The 18,104-nt window shown below is 43.7% G+C and overlaps 1 protein-coding gene across 4 annotated transcripts; it reads right to left on the bottom strand.

The window, feature by feature from the left end:
• Positions 1–4,780: 4,780 nt before the first annotated feature.
• Positions 4,781–16,817, bottom strand: LOC139049990 (uncharacterized). 4 transcript variants are annotated; one of them, XM_070525975.1, is made up of 6 exons: positions 16,044–16,645; positions 12,894–12,984; positions 10,402–10,528; positions 9,063–9,160; positions 7,541–7,685; positions 4,781–5,160 (listed from the first exon to the last, which is right to left on the bottom strand). In XM_070525975.1, exons 3-6 carry the CDS (start codon positions 10,437–10,439, stop codon positions 5,043–5,045), a joined length of 399 nt encoding a protein of 132 aa, XP_070382076.1. In that variant the 5' UTR covers positions 10,440–10,528; positions 12,894–12,984; positions 16,044–16,645; the 3' UTR covers positions 4,781–5,042. The 4 variants fall into 4 exon arrangements, with proteins under 4 accessions (XP_070382076.1, XP_070382074.1, XP_070382073.1 ...); XM_070525973.1 differs by having other exon boundaries at positions 9,087–9,160; positions 12,908–12,984; positions 16,044–16,642; XM_070525972.1 differs by having other exon boundaries at positions 12,908–12,984; positions 16,044–16,637.
• Positions 16,818–18,104: the final 1,287 nt, after the last annotated feature.

Below are 18,104 nucleotides of genomic sequence, written 5' to 3'. Positions count from 1 at the left end.
CCCAATCGACAAGCAGCGGTATTTTTCTTATTTTTCAGCACATTGATTAGCAAGGTACGAAGCACTTCCGTGTTACACTCTCCAACCTATGTAATTCTTTCTGGGACGGGAAATGAGCTTATATATTTCGGCAGTAGTATGTTTCGCTTTACAATTTGCGGCCACGATGAAATTACAGACGTGGGAAGCACGTGTTGCGTAGAAAGATATCCTTGAAAAGTGAAATTCCGCGTTAAGTGTACCCAGAAGAATGTATTCTCTTGATATCAACGCTTCCAAATAGCAACCTATCGATTCACATACTCAAGCAAAAGCACGTCTCCTGTGTTAATACGAGATTGAACATGCTTTCCACCTCTGCGTGCGTAGTGTAGGAAACTGCAGAAAAGCTACGTAACCACCTCGTTGCATTCGTTGTCTTCCTCCCCTCATATTGTCTCTTGTCAAAATGCGCTAAATTATTCTGCTGTCAGTGCCAAATGAGTGGAGGCTTTCTGTTATCGTGATAGTTCACGCGGTTGCATCAGACGCGCTGTCTCTTGTCGCGACTATAAATGCGGAACGCTCTGCGAAGAGGCGTCGTCTTATGCTCGTTCACTCTCCGTAACACAGGCACAGAGGGTCCGACGCGCAGACAAATTAGTTGGTAGAATGTCTTCTAAACAATGTTTTGTCTGATAACTGTTGGATATGAATGGTGTCACACGGAATAGCGAATAATTCTTTGAAAATATTTCGCATACGCTGCTATACATTAGAACTGTGTGCTGGTCATAGTACTTTTCACTAAATGAAACATGTTTTGTCTGGTAAATTATAATGGTTGCATTATTCCAGACGAATAAAAGTGAAACCTCTGTGACGCTGGAATTTATTTCTTTCCAATTTGCTCACATTCCTAAGGAACAGACTGGAGCTATTGCCGCCAATAAAAGCATAATTATGTTCACATGAAAACTTACGCCATTCCCATTGTTAAATCATACGCTGGCGCTTCAGCTGAGGCGAATTCGAAGCTCGCCTCAGCCTCATAAGGAAGGTAACTGCTGGCGTAGCGGTCGAAATACCAGGTGCTAAAGGAATTCAAACATTCGCGCTCCAAGGAGCATCACATATTGACGTAAATGCCATTTTGGGTTGTGACGTCAGTTTTTACTTTTCATGTTTTGCTTGCTGTTAGATGCCCCCCCCCCCCTCCAATACGTAGATGGCGACGGTTGCAACGAGCCGCCATTTTCTTGACATGTGGGCTTCCATAGAGTCTTCGCTAACCCAATTACACAAACCTTGGTGCTCTCGCCGTGTGCGCATTCAAGGCCACTTTTCTCGCCGTCGTTTGAATCAAAAGTCGGAGAGGCGCGACTTACTCGCGCATTCATTGCATAATGAAAATGGTGGGGGTATAAAAGCATTGCCACCACATATAACAATAAATATTTCTGAGAACAAATCGAGCGAAGATGAGATGTTGGTCGTTTGAAGCTATTCGTTTATATCGTGCTGGATGTGGCGCGCCATCTTTCTTGGCAGCCGCTTCCCGATGCTGCATCAGAAATACAGCATAGTGAGCATCAACATGCGATTTTATGCTTATGGCTCAGACAGTCCTTAGTTACTTCCACCGGACACATGCGCTCAACAAGCTCACTAAAGAAAGCCTTTCATTTATTAATTATTTCATGGCGGCAATCATGTATGTTTTTGGTGCGTAAGGAAGCACAGTGCAGGCACGATCTGTCACGATATCGCAGCAGTGCGTTGTTTAATTTTGAAGGTGTATAGATGGCGACACAGATTCTGGCGGCAACGGACGCGGCATTTGGAAGGTATACCAGCTTCGTTATTCATAGGATTAGCTTCACTACTTTGGTTTAGGCGTTGTCACGGCGCTATACATAAATGGTACAACCCTGTGTGGGCGACATGTCGAAAAAGGTATACTGGTGTCTGGAACTTCGGAATGTGTCGGCGAGTCTATAAAAAATTAAAAAAAGGAAAGAAGAAAAGAAAGCGAAGCTGAAAAAAGAAAGAAAAACGGAAGAACAAATTGAAGAGTCACCGCAGGAAAATCGGGAGGGGGCAGGTGTACATGGGAGAAGAGCTCGAATGGTTGATATCTGCCAATTGGGGCTGAATATAATATGAAATTCATTGTAATGGGAGAAGCAAGGAAGAAATGGAAGTGGACAATTAGTTGACGTTAATGATGCAGGTTAGATGGTGACATGGCGAGTTTTATGCGTTTGATGGTATAAGAATTCCTGGTGTAAGTTACAGCTTTTGGCGATTCTAAGCTGCGAAGTATCGAATTTATTCCCGTCAAGGGTAGACATTAAAATTTGCGACGGATGATTCGGTATATTTACTATAGGAAGTTGAACGGAAATTAGTTTGTAATTAATAGATTCTGGATTCATCGAATGTATGGCCATGTTCATTCAAGTGGTTGGCTACTGCTTCAAATAAATTTTGTTTTGTATCTGTGCTATGGCCGTGGAGTCTTGTATGAATTGTTTGCTCAGTCTCATATTCCAGTCTAATGTATTGTACGTCACAATTGGCACATTCTAGACAGTAGACTGCGATGCTTGAGGCGCAGGGGAAACTCGAAGCTACATTGTGTGAGTAATTAGATGCTGTAGTATTAGAGTGAATATGTTTTCATGTAGAGCACCTAGGGCGGCCACAGGGACCCGATGGAGGCTTCGTCTTTGTTCTTAATTAGGCATGTTCAGGAATGTCGTTGAAATTAGTGTTGCGTCTATAGGGTACAAGTGAGGGGGGAGGAGGGTTAAATTTCTGGTTGCTGGTGTGAATTGCGCTTGCAGTGTGTATTCACGGCTTCCAGGGTGTATACGGCCACAACGAAGCACCTCTACGAAATATGACGTTGTCCTAACGGCAATCAACACAGTAGCAAGAACTTTGAGTCGCGATATACTTTTTATTTGGCGTAACAGAACTAACAAAACAGGTTATTCTCGGGCAGAAAGGCAGTGCCGGGCACATGGGCCGACCATCCAAAACGTGGTTTGTGCCTAATCAGCGTCGGCTATTCCCACGTGGTTCGTCGAAGATTGCAGCGTCATTGCTGGTGCTCGCACACCTCTAGAAATAAACATCTCTATTGGCGTCGCGCGTGCAATTTCATTACAAAAGATAAAAAATTATCGACGTGAAAGTTCGAAAATGTTCTGATACATGAAGGCCCGTCATGCACTGATCAGTAACTTGAGATTTGTTAGCGGTTGAAGCGGGTTCAAAGAAAAGAGATATATATGTACGCTTGTCAATAAGCTTAACTGCAACTTACTTGACATGTCACTGCTCGCACGGAGGCGTTTGTCACATCAGACTAAGATTTTACAGCTTTAAATGAAGAGCAGGCCGAGTCAAAACATGCGACTTCCGAGTGAATAAAGGCTGCAGCTTAAAACTGACAAAGGTTCTACCAAAATAAAACTATAAAGATTTTGTACATGGAGAGCATATCATATAGGGAATATCCAAACCATCTGAGTTTAAAAGTCCCGCTACTGTCAACAGCATAATTTATGGTAGTGAACAAATATTTCGGTAAGCATACAAGAGCCCAAAAGAACCAAAATATGCAATGCATTCAAAATAGTTCACAGGAAATAAATGTTCCTACGCATACAGTGCGGCAGTATAATTTCGTAAAAGCCACTATAAGTATTTTTCGTTGAAGGCAACATGGCTCAAGAACCTGAAATAATGGCAGAGATTGCTTTTGAGTTAACAAAAAAAACAGCCGTACTTTTTAAATGGTTCCTATTGATAGGGGTTTTCTTCTATTCAAACAGCGGAAACACCAATAGGATTGTAAATAAATGTAGTTTTCTAGCACACTGTGAATAACGGTTCCACAAAGCACTTCTCCATCTAACCGAGGTGTCAACAATCATGCACGGACATTTCAAGCTTCTAGTTACACAAAAAACGCACTCGTAGCCCATCAAGCATTGTCTTGAAATGAGATTCCCGGAGCTACGCTAGCGAACAACACAGTTTTTCAAACAGTGAGCGCTGACCAGGACCTGTTGTGTACTTCGACGTTGAAGAACGATAAAATTCTAAAACCAAATTCCAACATTCTAAATTCTAAATTTCTAATTCTAAATTTCTAATTCTAAATTTCTAATTCTAAATTTCTAATATAAATTTCTAATATAAAATTCGAATATAAAATTCGAATATAAAATTCGAATATAAAATTCGAATATAAAATTCGAATATAAAATTCGAATATAAAATTCTAAAATTCTAAATTTCTAAGAAGCAGCATTCTACTCAGCCGTTTCAAATGTCAAAAGAAGCCGGTCTCTGCACATGGTTTGTTTAGTTAGTTGCTCACGCTGTGAAGGAACGTCAGCGCTGTTTCTGTGTACGGTCTCCCTCTCGCGTTATTATGCGAAAGCCGTGGGCGATTGGCCTAACTTGCGTACCAGTCGGAATATTACGGCTGCTCAGCCCTATGCGTAGCCAGGTGTGTGATCAGTTGAACGTCGTCTTCAAATGAATTTCCACATAAGTAGCAGTTATTACTCTGACACAGATGTTCATCGACCGTCTCTGTCTCTGCGAAACTAAATGCACAATGCGTATGGTCATACGGTGTTTTATTCCCGTGCATGCTTTGGCGGTGATGACTGAGACCTAAGTTGTCCAGAAAGGATAGATTACATATATCGCAAACGAAGGCTCCGTATCGACAATTCAAGTTCAAATGACGCTTGAGACTTGCTTTGGTTTTGAATGCTGTAGTACATATAAGGCAGACATGGGCTCTCTCGCCAGTGTGAGTGAGCTGGTGGTTACGAAGACTCGATGAGTCCGAGAACGATTTATCGCATATTTCGTATTTGTAGGGTCTCTCGTCTGTGTGCGTGCGGTAATGTCGAACAAGATCACGAGCCCGGTGGAGCAGTTTACCTCAGATTTCGCATCTGCGGTTTTCGGCAGTACGGTTACGGCTGTGTTCTACAAACTTTGTCTGATTCACAGAATATTGGTCACGTGTTTTACAAAATCTGGCTGTGTCGCCTGTGTGTTCGTGGCGGCACTCGGGTGGGGCATCCCGTCCTCTGGAAACACTGCCACAGACACCGCCCAACTCTTCCTCCGGTTCCAGTAGCATTCCTGCAATTAAACATACAAAGGAGCTCAAGATGGCCGATTCTCGTTACGGGACGAGAAAAATAAAGTTAGCCAACAGGCAGGTTGACAAAATAAATCGTGCGTAAATGGTAAAGCGACTTGCTGACCCTAAGTGCTAACTTGCTGCATTTGATCTTAGCACTGATTCTGGTCTATAGACTGGCAGAAATTGAACACTGGTGCTTTTGATTGTTGGTGCTGCTGAACGTCAATATGAGAACCATCTTCGTTCGAGTAGCAAGCAATACAAAATCGTGCTTGCATCATACATACAATACATAATACAAGTGCAGGTGAGCGGAAATGCCTGGCAAGAAGCTAAGCCGCTCTAGACATTTAAAATACACGTGCGTATTCAACACGCTCAAAAGTAGTATTCAGGGAAGACTTCTGAAAGTGAGACATTTCGCACGAAAAATGACTGTTTTGCATCAGCTAAAATGCGTCCACGTATTTAGGACGCCTTTTCGTTAAGGAACAGTAAAAAAAAAATTACTGCAGCATGATACCCTTCTCTAACCTGTGAAGGCGAAAGCTTGCCGCACCCATGGTAGTGCATTAAGGTATGGGATCCGAGGGATCAGCCTTCTTGCATGACGTAACGAGCCACTGTGTTAATGAAGGTATGACGCAGTAGGTCGACCTCTTCAACCACACATGCTTCAAACCTACGCAACCCTTAAAGGTCCTTTCGTTCTTTCTGCAGTTCTCTCTTTCTGTCTTTGTTTCGTTCTTTCTTTTTTTGTTGTCTCCTTTGTTCTGTCGTGTTGCAAAGGCGCACAATTCAGGTTATGCCTGACAAGAATAGGTGGAATGACTCCCCTTCGAATATGGTACGTCATAGCTCAATCCATACGTATCGAATAGGAAGAACAAATTTCCGGGTTCAAATATTTCTACAGTCTTTCTATCAAGTCATTTAGATTCCACTCGCATTCAAAGATTACACCGTTCCAGCCGAAGCCATGGAGCTTGTTGCTTCTTCATCTGGTTGTGCAAATATGCTTTACAACGTTCATAGCAATCAACGTTGATGTAAAACAAATAACCTGCATTTCTCTCTTACCTCTGTCCATGGCCGACAGCATTTTTCTCGGTCAGTTAATTATGTCTGCAAGCGTTGAGTCAAGTCATTGTTGGTATGACATCTTTTCTACCGTTTAGGGAAGAAAAAGCATAAAACAGCCTGCAGAGCAAGGATGCCGGCCCCTAGTACATCTTCTCTCTTGTCTGTTGCTGTTTTGAACTATCTACACTAAGCTCTATATGAACATTGTACGCTGTTGTTGCGGTAATCTGCTGTTTATCTGTTTACCTGTATCTATTATTGTTACCGTTGTTAAGAGGAGTCATGCAACCTTATGACGTGGTTGAACTCTTGTGGTGTTAACATGCACGTCGTTTTTAATCAGGCCAGCTTGGCCAGTATGGAGACTAGATTATGTAGTAAGCATCTTACAGCTAGCTAAGTAAATAAATAAATAAATATTAGGGCAAGTGATTAGCAGGCCACGACAACAAAAGTGGTGTTTTCTGAAAACCCGCGTAGGTCTAAGAGCAGAATTCTTTATTGTCTTCCGTAGGGATTCGAATAAAATAATTTCATTTGATTTAAATATTTAAATTTCGATAATTCTATCAACCATAATTTTGATTTGTGTTTTATTTTATGGAAATATTCTCCAATAGCTAAGTTTCAAAAGAACAGAATCATAAAATGCACGAATTTAAGCTGCCGAAAAATATACCTACCGAAGTTCTATTAGCTGCTTCACTTCGAGAATGCTCAGTGGCCAACTTTGACATACTTTTGCAGTTTCCGTGAGATTGTTACTACGTGAACAAGGATTGCCAAAGTACCTAGTCATGAAATAGCATATTTTAGGGTGCTGTCTTGCACACATATTTTGTTAATGTTATTTGTGTTATTTATTATTAAGTGCAGTTCATGGAATCCTGGCAATGCTTTTATTGCCGAGTTGAAAAGGTGCAATCCTGATGCTTGGTGTTCTGACATTTTACTTAAGTATATGACATCAGTCAAACACGCAATTGCTCCAAATACGCTAATTACGCATTTCTTTTAAATTGCGCAATCTTGACCAATGCTGGTGCAGTGTGTTGTCGAGGAAACTGATTTGTCCTTTCCCATGCACCTACGCAGTAAATCCTGGGCTAAAGCTTCCTGTTTACGACATCACCAGAGTGTGTAAACAGCATTTGAAACTTGGAATTTGGATTTTCAGAACTTCAATCTCTCTCAAAAGTTCGTGAGTGCAAGCATAACAAGATATACACAGAATTCGCTGTCGTCTCAGTGAGTTCCTCTATCGAAAGAACTTCATGGAAAAGTTTGGCTCACCCAGCTTCGTTTCCCAATACGCCTGATGCTTTCTCGATGCCCGCGCTGATCGTGCTGGCCACTGCGTCATCCGCGCTGCCACTGCTGCTGCTGTAGACCGGCCGTCTGAATCCGGTGCTTCCGTCTTCAGCATTGTCTGTGTGCCCTGAAAGCACAGGTGCCAATTCACCACTGTGTGACAAGTCACGAGGCTGGAGCGTTCCCGCGATATGAACACGCAGAAATCAAGAATAAACCCTGACTGCTCTGCTGGCCTCTCAAGTGATCCTCATAGGTTAAGCAACAAATGCTTGAAAAAAATATAGTTTAGACGATTAAGACAAACGTGTTTTGGGAATTCATTGGTTTATTCCGGCGTCATTTCTGCCTAAATCGGCGCTTGTTTGATATTGAAATACCTGATGTTTGTTTCCTCGCTTCTTGTCGCGCTTTGATAATCAAATGTCCCTTTGATAATGTACTCGGCATGAGACGTCGGTGCATCTGATACAAGTGCATATATTATGCTACAAGGGACGAATAGCTACACAGTAGCGTGGTGCAATTACAAATGTTCATGACGATGAGTCACTGGTATTGGACGCTCATTCTCAATGATTTCCTTACTGAATGAGGGAGATTTTCAGAAGACCATTCGCTCTTTTGTGTGATTGTGGTCTAATGGCTGCAGTAACCGTATTGCTGTGCCCGACACCATGGTTGCGATTCTGTCATCGTGGACGCAATCATTTTCTTTTCATTTAAATAACGCTAGATAAGAACGTACATATACTACCTGCCTACCGACTTACCTATATAACACAAAGTGCTTATAGTGGGCAACAAACCAAGCGTAAACAGTTATGCTAAGCAGTCAAACTCAAACACAAGTTTCATGAATGCGCCATCCAATTTGGTTCGCTGACCTCCATGGCTTCAATCACCGTTGCGCATTTAAAGCAGCTGTTTTCACCACACATAAGTTTCTGTGCCATTGGTGCTATGTTGAAGCATGAATGTCTAGGGACATTTAATCAGCGATTCCCGTATTAGATGTCTGGCAAAGGTAATACATTAGGTCTAAATGGTGAGCTCTTTTTCTTCGATTACCTTTACATTTTCACTAGCGCAGCAAGTTCAGTAAGGTGCGAGCGGATTCGAGCCGTCTTGGCTTTCAGAGGTTAAAGGCGGTTAAGCTTGTGCCTCGCTGTTAGAGTTGCACTCCATTCTTAAGTTGTCACCGACTATTGAATGAGGCAAAGAATTCTTAGCAATAAAATGACTTAACGAGAGCAAGAAACGTCTAGATCAACCGAAACACTAAAAAGTACACGAGCGGCATTTTCTCAACCACACCTAAGCCAGGGACGATGCTGTTTAAAATTGAGGCCATGTCCCCCACTACCGCGTGCATCATAATGAAATCTTAACTTTGAGATGTAAAGCCCCAGAATTCATTGATTCATGCTGTTTAAATGCGTAGTGCTAGATAGGAAACGTTACATTCCTCAATCAGCTTGAAGGCGAGGCGTGGTATACTAACGGCTGAAAACTTTCCCGCTCCTACCGGCGACGCTGGATGTGCCATCAACCATGTGGTACTGCGTGTTCCATTGGCCAACACTGGAAGTCTCAGGAAGTCTGAAACACAAAACATATTCACATGAACAGTAAGACTTGAGGCGATTAACAGTTGTACAACAAAGATTGTAGCCGAAGACAATGCTTAAAGAAGGGGTCGCAACTGACGAGGACAAGTGATCATGTGGGAACGTATACGTTCACAATCCTTCAGGGAGACAGACATATTGCATTGAGGCAATATACTGATAACTATGAGATCGAAATGTGTAAGGTCTTGGGCTAAAACGGAAGGTGGCATCTGTTGCATCTATAGCACGATATTACGCCTATAATACAATAAAATTGTACAAACAATGTGCGATCAATAGCGCGATCCAATGTGCGCGATCAATTCATAGCATGATGGGGAGGACCGACACAGGAGACTGCAGGTGCTTATCCGATAGCAAACATTCTCTGATGCCCACCTCGTTACACATGATTTCCGTAGCACAGATCAGGGGAGCCGGATGGCATTGCATACCAAGGCGCCAGCATTCTCTGCATTGGAGGCTAAGTTTAAAAGAATGTGTACTTTGAGATCATTAACTATAACGAAGGCTTATTTACCTGGAAGAAATCGAAGCATCACGCAATACATTACTTGGCATTTTTACATATTTCATGTTATTTTTCGGCCCTATATGAGGCTCGGAAGCTTCTTAACTTAGGGCTAAGAAAAAAATATTCGTCTTTTCGCTTCTGAACCCCATGCTGCAGGTCAAACTAGTTAAAATATAAAAACTAAATGCTGCCGTTTTACGTATGAAAACCTCGATCTGATTATGAGGCAAGCCGTAGCGCGGATGTACCGAGTAATTTCAAGCACATTTTTTACTGCCTGCGTGCCAACGCTACACCGCCCAGGTAAACCTAGACATGCTATGTTTCGTTTTAAGCGCTTTCTTTTAGATGAACATCTTGCTCCTGACTACTTTGATACATTCCACAAGGGGGACTGAGTAAGCAGGTAACCAGCCAGAAAGTATGCCACCACGTGTAACAGGAGTGCAACATGCTGCCTAACGTTTTTTTTTTACTCTATTCATGTCCAGTCGTGCTCTTCGAACTGTTACGTATGTTAATACCTGCTCTGCCTGCCGAATACTCCAAACTGCTGATGCAGTGCCTTCGTCAGGCATAACAAGAAGCCCTCCGCCGGGAGGGATTATTGAGTACAGGCATGGCTGTTCCACGGGTTGCCATCCCCACTGGCTCCGAGTTGCTTTGTGGTGAAAGTTTTCTAAATGCGGGCTTACCTGGCGCCGTCTTCTAAAATGGCTGTTGCTTGCTCCATGCCAGCGCGACTTGTGCTGGGCCTTCCATGATCGATACTGGTGCTGGACCCCAGAAGCAGGGAACTAGTGCTTGCATTGGCAGTGACACCTGTATGTCATGAAAATACAGCAAAGGTGTTCATTCGCCGCAGTGCAAGGGTAATTCTTACGAAATGAATAATTCATTCTGATATATGGTGCTAGGCGAAAAGCTTTTAGGGGTACGGGAACCCTGTTGCAGTGCTTCCGTACGCGCAGCTTTTTATTTCTGAAACTCCGTCTTAAGTGCACGCAAGCACTTTGCGCCCTTGAGATTGCGGCGTTTATCGATTAGAGAAGATTATTACGCTCTATCTCATACCACTGACGGAAGACGATAGTGTTCGACGGGAAAAACAATAGCCCGGTGTTTTTGCGCGTTCAACTCTTGGCCCAATATACTTACTGGATTATCAAGTATTAAGCGCATTAAACACATGATGAAGTTCTTGCTTTTAGCTGAAGTATTATGAGCAGGCGACATAGCACGTTGCAGACGAGGACAAATAAAAATGGGAGGACACACTTCAACCAAGGGATTATAATTTTTTGTGTGAAGCATGCCCACAAACTATTCGCTTCCTATGACGAACACTTGAGTAAGTCAACGATGTACTAGCGTTTCAGAAACTGGTTATCCGAAACCCATTTAGTGAGTTCCGTAGCTGATTTTCCTAAGTAGGGGCTGTAAGCAGTGTATGTTTAGGAGCTCACTACGAAAGCGGAAACGGCTTCCTTCCTTACGTCCCTGTGTAGGCAGGATATAGAATATCAGATAACATTACAAAAGATTGCGCAATGCCCATCTGCAAGAGTCGGGTTGTAGACACCAGTTTAGCTTGGAAAGCATTACAGAAGTGTTAATTCACAGAACAATGCCACTAAACTGTGCAACAGAAAGCATCGAACTACGTTAAAAGTGCGGACTCTTCAGTTAGCGCTGCAAAAATTGTAGCTAGGGGCACACCTTGTCCAACCGCGTAGAAATTGCCTAAAATTTAAAAAAAATTCTAATGCTGGAAATTGAGAACGCCAATAGATGCGGCAGAACCCTCCTCCTGTGGACCGCCATCCACCTTAATGCAATTCGCAGTAAAGCAGTGCAGAGATGAATGAATACACCTTCATTCAGAATATGAAGCAGTGGGGGGGGGGGGGGGGGGAGTCGAATAAGAATTTCAGTCGCCTTATTACCCCTACACGGCACAGCCTACACCATCGGACACGAGAGAGTAAATTTTAGTAAACGCGGCTTCCCAACCACCGCACTAAATATTTCAGTTTTAGCATCTCCGACGTGGAATGAACTGTAGTACTGTTTCATAGGTGTATATTTAGGGTGCTCATATTCATTGTCCAACATCCTTACTTTTACCAGTAGCACCACTAAAATCGCTACACGCATTAGTCAGAGTTGTGAAGGAGGTTAAACAGATACCGGGAGAGCGAAAATTGCGTGAAGTATCCAGATAATGCTAATCACCTTAGAAAAAAGAACATTCTGCATGGAGGGCCGGTATTTCAGCATGGCGTAAATTTTCTTGTTACCGAAGAGTTACAATTTTCAGGTAGTGGCACAGTAAGCGGAAATCGTAAGGTGCTAGGAATCTGTCAACCAGTTTAAAGTTTCTGAAAGTTTGAGAACCGTATAGTTTCGTTAGTAAGTAAAGATTGATAGTAACTTAGCACAAATAACTAGCAAAGAATTTTGGGTCTCTGTGTTACATTTTCTATAAATTTGTAATATTCATGCTGCTGTTGTTGCTTGGCTTCCTTGGCACAAAGAAAACAAGAGTTTCATTATGAACTGTTTTGGGTTGTCCCAAACTGTATGCTGCAACTTCCGCATTCCGCTGCAGCCGCATATGTCGGTTGCTCGTAACATGCAATCTGTGAGAAATCCTCACACTCTGCCGAAAACGTGACAGTACCGTTACGACCTTCTGGTATGGTCATCTGAAACGCCACCCTGATAGCACATCGCACTGTCAATTTGCAACGAAGAATTTCCGTTGTCTGCTATGTTTGATCGGTTCAAGGGAAAAGTTTTCACAATGGAAGCACGACGAATCCACCGAGATTCCCCTTGGGATATAACATTGTAGACCAATTTCCACGCGCTGATTGCAATTGCGAGTGAATTGATCGCAGCATGAAATGTAGTAGGGCCTCGGCTTGTGACAGGACAGCCTAGGCGCGTGTATTCGCAATTGACCGATATGCGAATTCATTCGAAAACTTGAACTGCACAGCTTTTGTATGAATTTGCATGCATTCACGTCTGCCCAAACTTCGTACTAAGGGCAGTGCGAAGCCGGCTTATGCAGTAACAGGCTTGGCGCAGCTCGTTGTGTGCCGCGGTAAAAGCAATAAATGCACCGCTGCCACAGTGGACGTAGAAGCTATCTCCCATGTTCGTAACAAAGGCGACTGACCATCGCCTACGTACCGTCGGTGGTGTAAGTTTCGTCAGTTAGTGGCCTGTGCTGAGTGTTCCACTGGTAACGCCGGGCGTCGTAAGAAATGCTGCAATTAATAAAGGTATTGTTGTTAGGCACTTACATCTGTGACAAATGTTGAAGTTATGTTTGATTAGCAGAACGTTTGAAAAAGCAAAGTACAGTTTTCTTAAACATTTTAATTGCAATGTTTCATTCACAGTAAAGGCACACTATGCTGACTGGCATAGCACGAACGAAACGCGCGGCGATATCTGCCACCACAATCGAAACGGCAGCTACCTTGACTCGCACGAACATTGTCAGCATAACTGTTAGAGTGCTTACAACGGGTATCATGCCTCCGTATGTAGTTTGCTATATAAAATGCGTGCTCCGCTTGCCACAGTGACAGAATCCCAACAATTTGGGAAATAAATATTTTGCTCCATCGAACATTCTTTTGCAACAATAAAACAGGTTAAAGTATAAAAATAACACTGCATATGGTTTCTGCAATGCTGATGCAAATCAGCGCTCATATGAGAAAAATTCCTCTTTGTACTCGCCTGTTGCGATTTGGTATCGCCGTGGTGAGTGCGGCATTTTCACGCTAAGTACATTCATCTCACATGGATTCCGGTGCTATTAGGAATATATCGTACTTTAGGTAGTATTTGGAATCATGGGCGCAAGTGACTTGCCCTATATGCAAAGGAGATTTGTCTCGTCGCCAAAAATTAATATGAACAATTCATAATGAAATGATGAATTCTAATGAATTTAGGAACAGTGAGGATGGAGTTCAGAAATACTTCTCGGCAAGCGATGCTAAGTTTGCTTCTACTATGCCAATCGCAGCTGCCTATCCGAGAATTTCTTGATGGACGAAGTGTATTGTGAGAACAGCTTGAAAAAAAATTGCACGCCAAAGAGAGTGAAGGCGAAAGTCTCCGCTTTCAAGAGACACCCCTGGAATTACTCGACATTCTCATTCGAATGCATTGTTACTTATAGCTGTTCGTTCAATCGATCGCCATATTTAAAGCTACCTTAATCAAATGTGCCTGAATCAACTTCGCCCTAATTAGGGCCGAAGGTTGTGGGGTTTGCCTCCCCCCAATGGTCGTGAGTTGGAGTGCCTTACTTCAATATTATATACATGTGCTTTTTCTAGCATGATTAGCGACAGCGATGGGGATGAAGACAGCGTCATCTGTACGATCACAAGGCGATGTTTAAAGAGATGTAAGGCTTTCGCCTAAGAATATCCGACGACAGATGCAGTGCACAGCATAAGCGTAGCTGAAACGCGACGTGGTACTGCGATTGTTCACAAATTGTAAAGGGTTCCATGGAACAACGTGACCTTGCACTTCTTTATCGCTGTTGTATACATTCGTCAAAGTTTTCTGTAAGAAAAACAATTTGGAGTCGTGTTATCTAAATTTCACAAGGTAAAAGAACCCTGACAAAAAAAAAACAGAAGTGGCTTCATCGGCCAAACTACTCCGAGCGGTAGAAGCGTCAACTTCCGCGATGGCGTGTTTTTTCTGTAATACGCGTTGTTGCCCCTTAGGCAACTCAGGATAACGGACAAACAATCCTTTTAAAGCAGCTTTTGCCTTTTTCTCCGCCGGGTTTACGTTTTCTAATGATAAAGTGTTTTGTGGGAAGGAAACACATGTCACAACTTTTTATGTGGCAAATAACATTATTTTTGTGCACTTTCATCTGTCGTCCAGAAAGTACTATCGTGAGCAATACGAGCGGGAACAGAAGAGCATGTGTCAAGTAGCCTCGAACCCTGCTATGGGTGATACCCGGCGGCACCTGCTGGATAGTGGGAAGGCGGACGCTGATATGGTGACTGTTGGCACTCCCACCATGCCTGTTCAATACACAAAGTGCAGAACATTGCACATCGCCAGCGCACATTGATGAAGCTGTTTGATATTGCGGTTACAGATAACTTTGTGCACCGAAGCGTGGCCAATAGCAGCACTGCTCCGATGCGTAAGCATTCTCGAGCTACTTCCCTTTGAAATCGGCCTGCAACGCGGGACACTATGCGCTCCATAAGATATGCTTCACGTCCTATGGGGTATATCTGAAAATACCTTACGGTACACGCCGGAACGGGCGCCTAAGAGCTGCGTTCTAAAGGAATGAACAGCATGCAAGAAAAAAAATGACCAGCTGTAAGTCACTGCGACACAACAGTCGTAACAGCTGTCGGCCGGCAGTGAATTGCAGCCTGCTACCGTTTTCGAAAAAAAAAGAAGGCGCAGTGGTTGTGCTAACATTAAGCGCAAGAGCGTCCCCCTCTCCCATTTGTTTTCGACAGCGCCATCCGCGTATCGCTCTAGCTCGGCTTGGAGGCCTTTTGCCTCCCGTTCATGTGCTCCCCCGCTCACACTGGAATCCGGAAAATCAAGGGAGGCTCTGCGCATAAAACTAATTAATTCCTACGTTTTCGCGCCAGAACCAGGACCTGATAAAACGCATGCCACAGTGGAAACTGCGTAAAGACTACCACCACCGGGGCTTCTGTAACTAGCACTGAAAGGCAGATAAGCACCACTCTTCTTACAGTGCGCTTTCATGGAAATACGGCGGTCACATCCGGACTTGCACCCGGGACTTCAAGCTAGAGCTCGAAGGGGGGGGGGGGGGGGGTTGCAGTACAATAACCACACATAAGTGACAAATATTTTTTCCTTAAATAAATTCGTTTCTCGTTGTGATAAGTTTTATCCCAAACGCTAAATAACTGGCTTTGCGCTGTACATGTCAATATTTCCGCACCACCCGTGCATCGACGCGTCTATATCTCAGAAAGTCCCAATTTAAAAGCTCAAGAGAGTTTTTTGTTGGGCCAGTTGGTACATGGGTACACTAGGAGTAGGCTGGCAAACTTGAAAATAGAAAAACAAATCGAGAAGCAGCCACTATCCTGTCGCTTTGTATTCTGCTTCTATATTTTCTTATACTTTCAAGTTTGCTGGCATTCTCCTAATAATAAAAGCTCAAGTTGGTCGTCAACAAAGACCCGGTATAGATGAGGACAAATATACAGCTGTACATTTGGGCCATGTTGAAGGGCAACAGTATTCAATGAAAAATTGACAAGCGGTAAAAACTCACGTTGGGTAGGCACCCAAAGCAGGCGAAGCGCCCTGGATGTTGTCACGGCTTGTACTTGCTTCATCCGTGAAGCTGAACGCACGAGGCGTGTATTCGTTGCTCGTTTCTTCTGCCATGCCTGATGTTTCGTTGTTTACTGGTCTAGTATGTATTCGCCACTGCGCGATGTCGAATTCTCGCGCATGCGCACTCAGTGCCCAGAACGAACTGAAACAAATAACGCTTTCGGCACTTCGGGATTTAAAATAAAATGAGATCGCATATCTCATAAAAACGAGACCACAGAGTGCGCCACTAACTTGACGCTAAAGTACAAATTGTTGATTGGTAGCAGAGGCATCCCGATAACCCTAGCTATCTTTCCGCCAAATCATCTAACTCAATAACCCCCCTCCGCTTTTAAAGAAAAGCGTTGACGTGACGATAATATTACTTTTTTGCATGGTCTTGTCAAAGTGAAGTGCACAGCTTGCGGGCGAGAAAATGTTGCTCGTGTAAGCACTCGTGAAAGTGCAGAAGGTATACAAGTATATTTAGCCCTAACAAGCGCGTGATTACCACCTGTGACAATACATCTAGCTCTCAGGCTCTGTCCAAATGAAGCACACACTTCTATCACCTGACGGTGGCCGCTCACTTTGTTGCGTTATCCACAAGTTGCAGTGCTGCCTTTCCACTTCCTAGAAACAAAGAACTGCAAATGCTTCGCACTTTCCGCGCTTCTTCGGTGATGAACTTTCCTGCATCGTTCATAGTCGTAGCTCAATCGGGCGTTGCGCACTGAGGACAGTTTCCCGACCCGGTCAGTGATTGCGCCACAGTCGTAAATTGCGTTTCATGCCCACCACGACGAGCGCAGTAGCCGTTAAATGAAATGCACTGCTGCCTAGATCGAAACTTGCAGATTTGTGTTGCACAACCTTTATTCCAATATGGGATACAACGAACCAAGTGTGAGCGCTTTAACACGTTGCGAATATTATGCCACCTGATGACGGGGAGGCTGACAGAAACAAGCCGAGGCAGTAGACGAGCCTCGTCTCAATGTGCACTCGCCGTGTGCGCATTCAAACCCACTTTTCTCGATGTCGTTTGAACCACAAGTTCCACAGGCTTCATTTACTTGCTCTTTCAGTGCATTACGAAAATGGTGGTGCCATAAAAGAATTACCGCCACGTAAAACATGAATGAATTCTGAGAAGAAATCGAGGGAAGTTGAGACGCTGATCGTTTGAAGCTTGTTGTACACCGAGGAGGCTGCAGCGTGCCATTGCTATTGATAGAAGCTACCCGGTCCTCTGCTGGAAATGCAGTATAGTTAGCATCAGCGCGAGATTTGTACAGGCTTATGGCTCTGACAATGCTTATGTAATCCCATCCTGCCCATGCGCTGAAAAAGCTCGCTAAATAAAGCTGATGTCACGTGACATCACGTGACATCAAGTGATGTTGAACAAAGTGTCATCACGTGACATCACCTTGTCGAAACAAAGTGATGTCACGTGCGAAAAGCCAGAAGTCCTTTAATTATAGCTGGGAGGTGTGGCTTTTCCCACGAAAACGTTTAGGCAGATGGTAGGAAAACCTACGCTACACTCAACGTGAATACTTCGAAATAAAATTCAAGCGCGCCATGGCATCACTGCTTCCTTTCTCGCGTTGCCCTAAGTTCTGCAGGAAGAATTGACGAGCGAATTCCTGCACCCATCGATCATTATGTAACCACCTATCTTGTGCACAGAAAGATTTGCACTTGGCGCATGAGTATCGAGAAAGGCAGCAGCGCAGTGATTATAGTTGTGGCTTTTTAAACTGGAATGACTGTCTACAGGCTATCTTTCCACCCCAAATAAGAGCCGCAATCCGGGAATCGATACGGTCTCTTAGCAATATGCAGGCTTAAGCTGTCTAACATTCTTCGCGAGCGTCAGACGCTGTTGTGGCATGTGCGATGATTGTCGTCGCACGCGAGTTGAACGATGCATCGCACTGCTCGAATACGTAAGTCGCCTTGGCGATGCGCGTGACACGATATATTTGCAAGCGAGATGTGGATAATT

Source organism: Dermacentor albipictus, chromosome 9 (genome assembly GCF_038994185.2).
Source record: "Dermacentor albipictus isolate Rhodes 1998 colony chromosome 9, USDA_Dalb.pri_finalv2, whole genome shotgun sequence".
NCBI lineage: Eukaryota > Metazoa > Arthropoda > Arachnida > Ixodida > Ixodidae > Dermacentor > Dermacentor albipictus.
The sequence above is the reverse complement of the archived record's forward strand: the minus strand, read 5'-3'. Positions and strand labels throughout refer to the sequence as shown.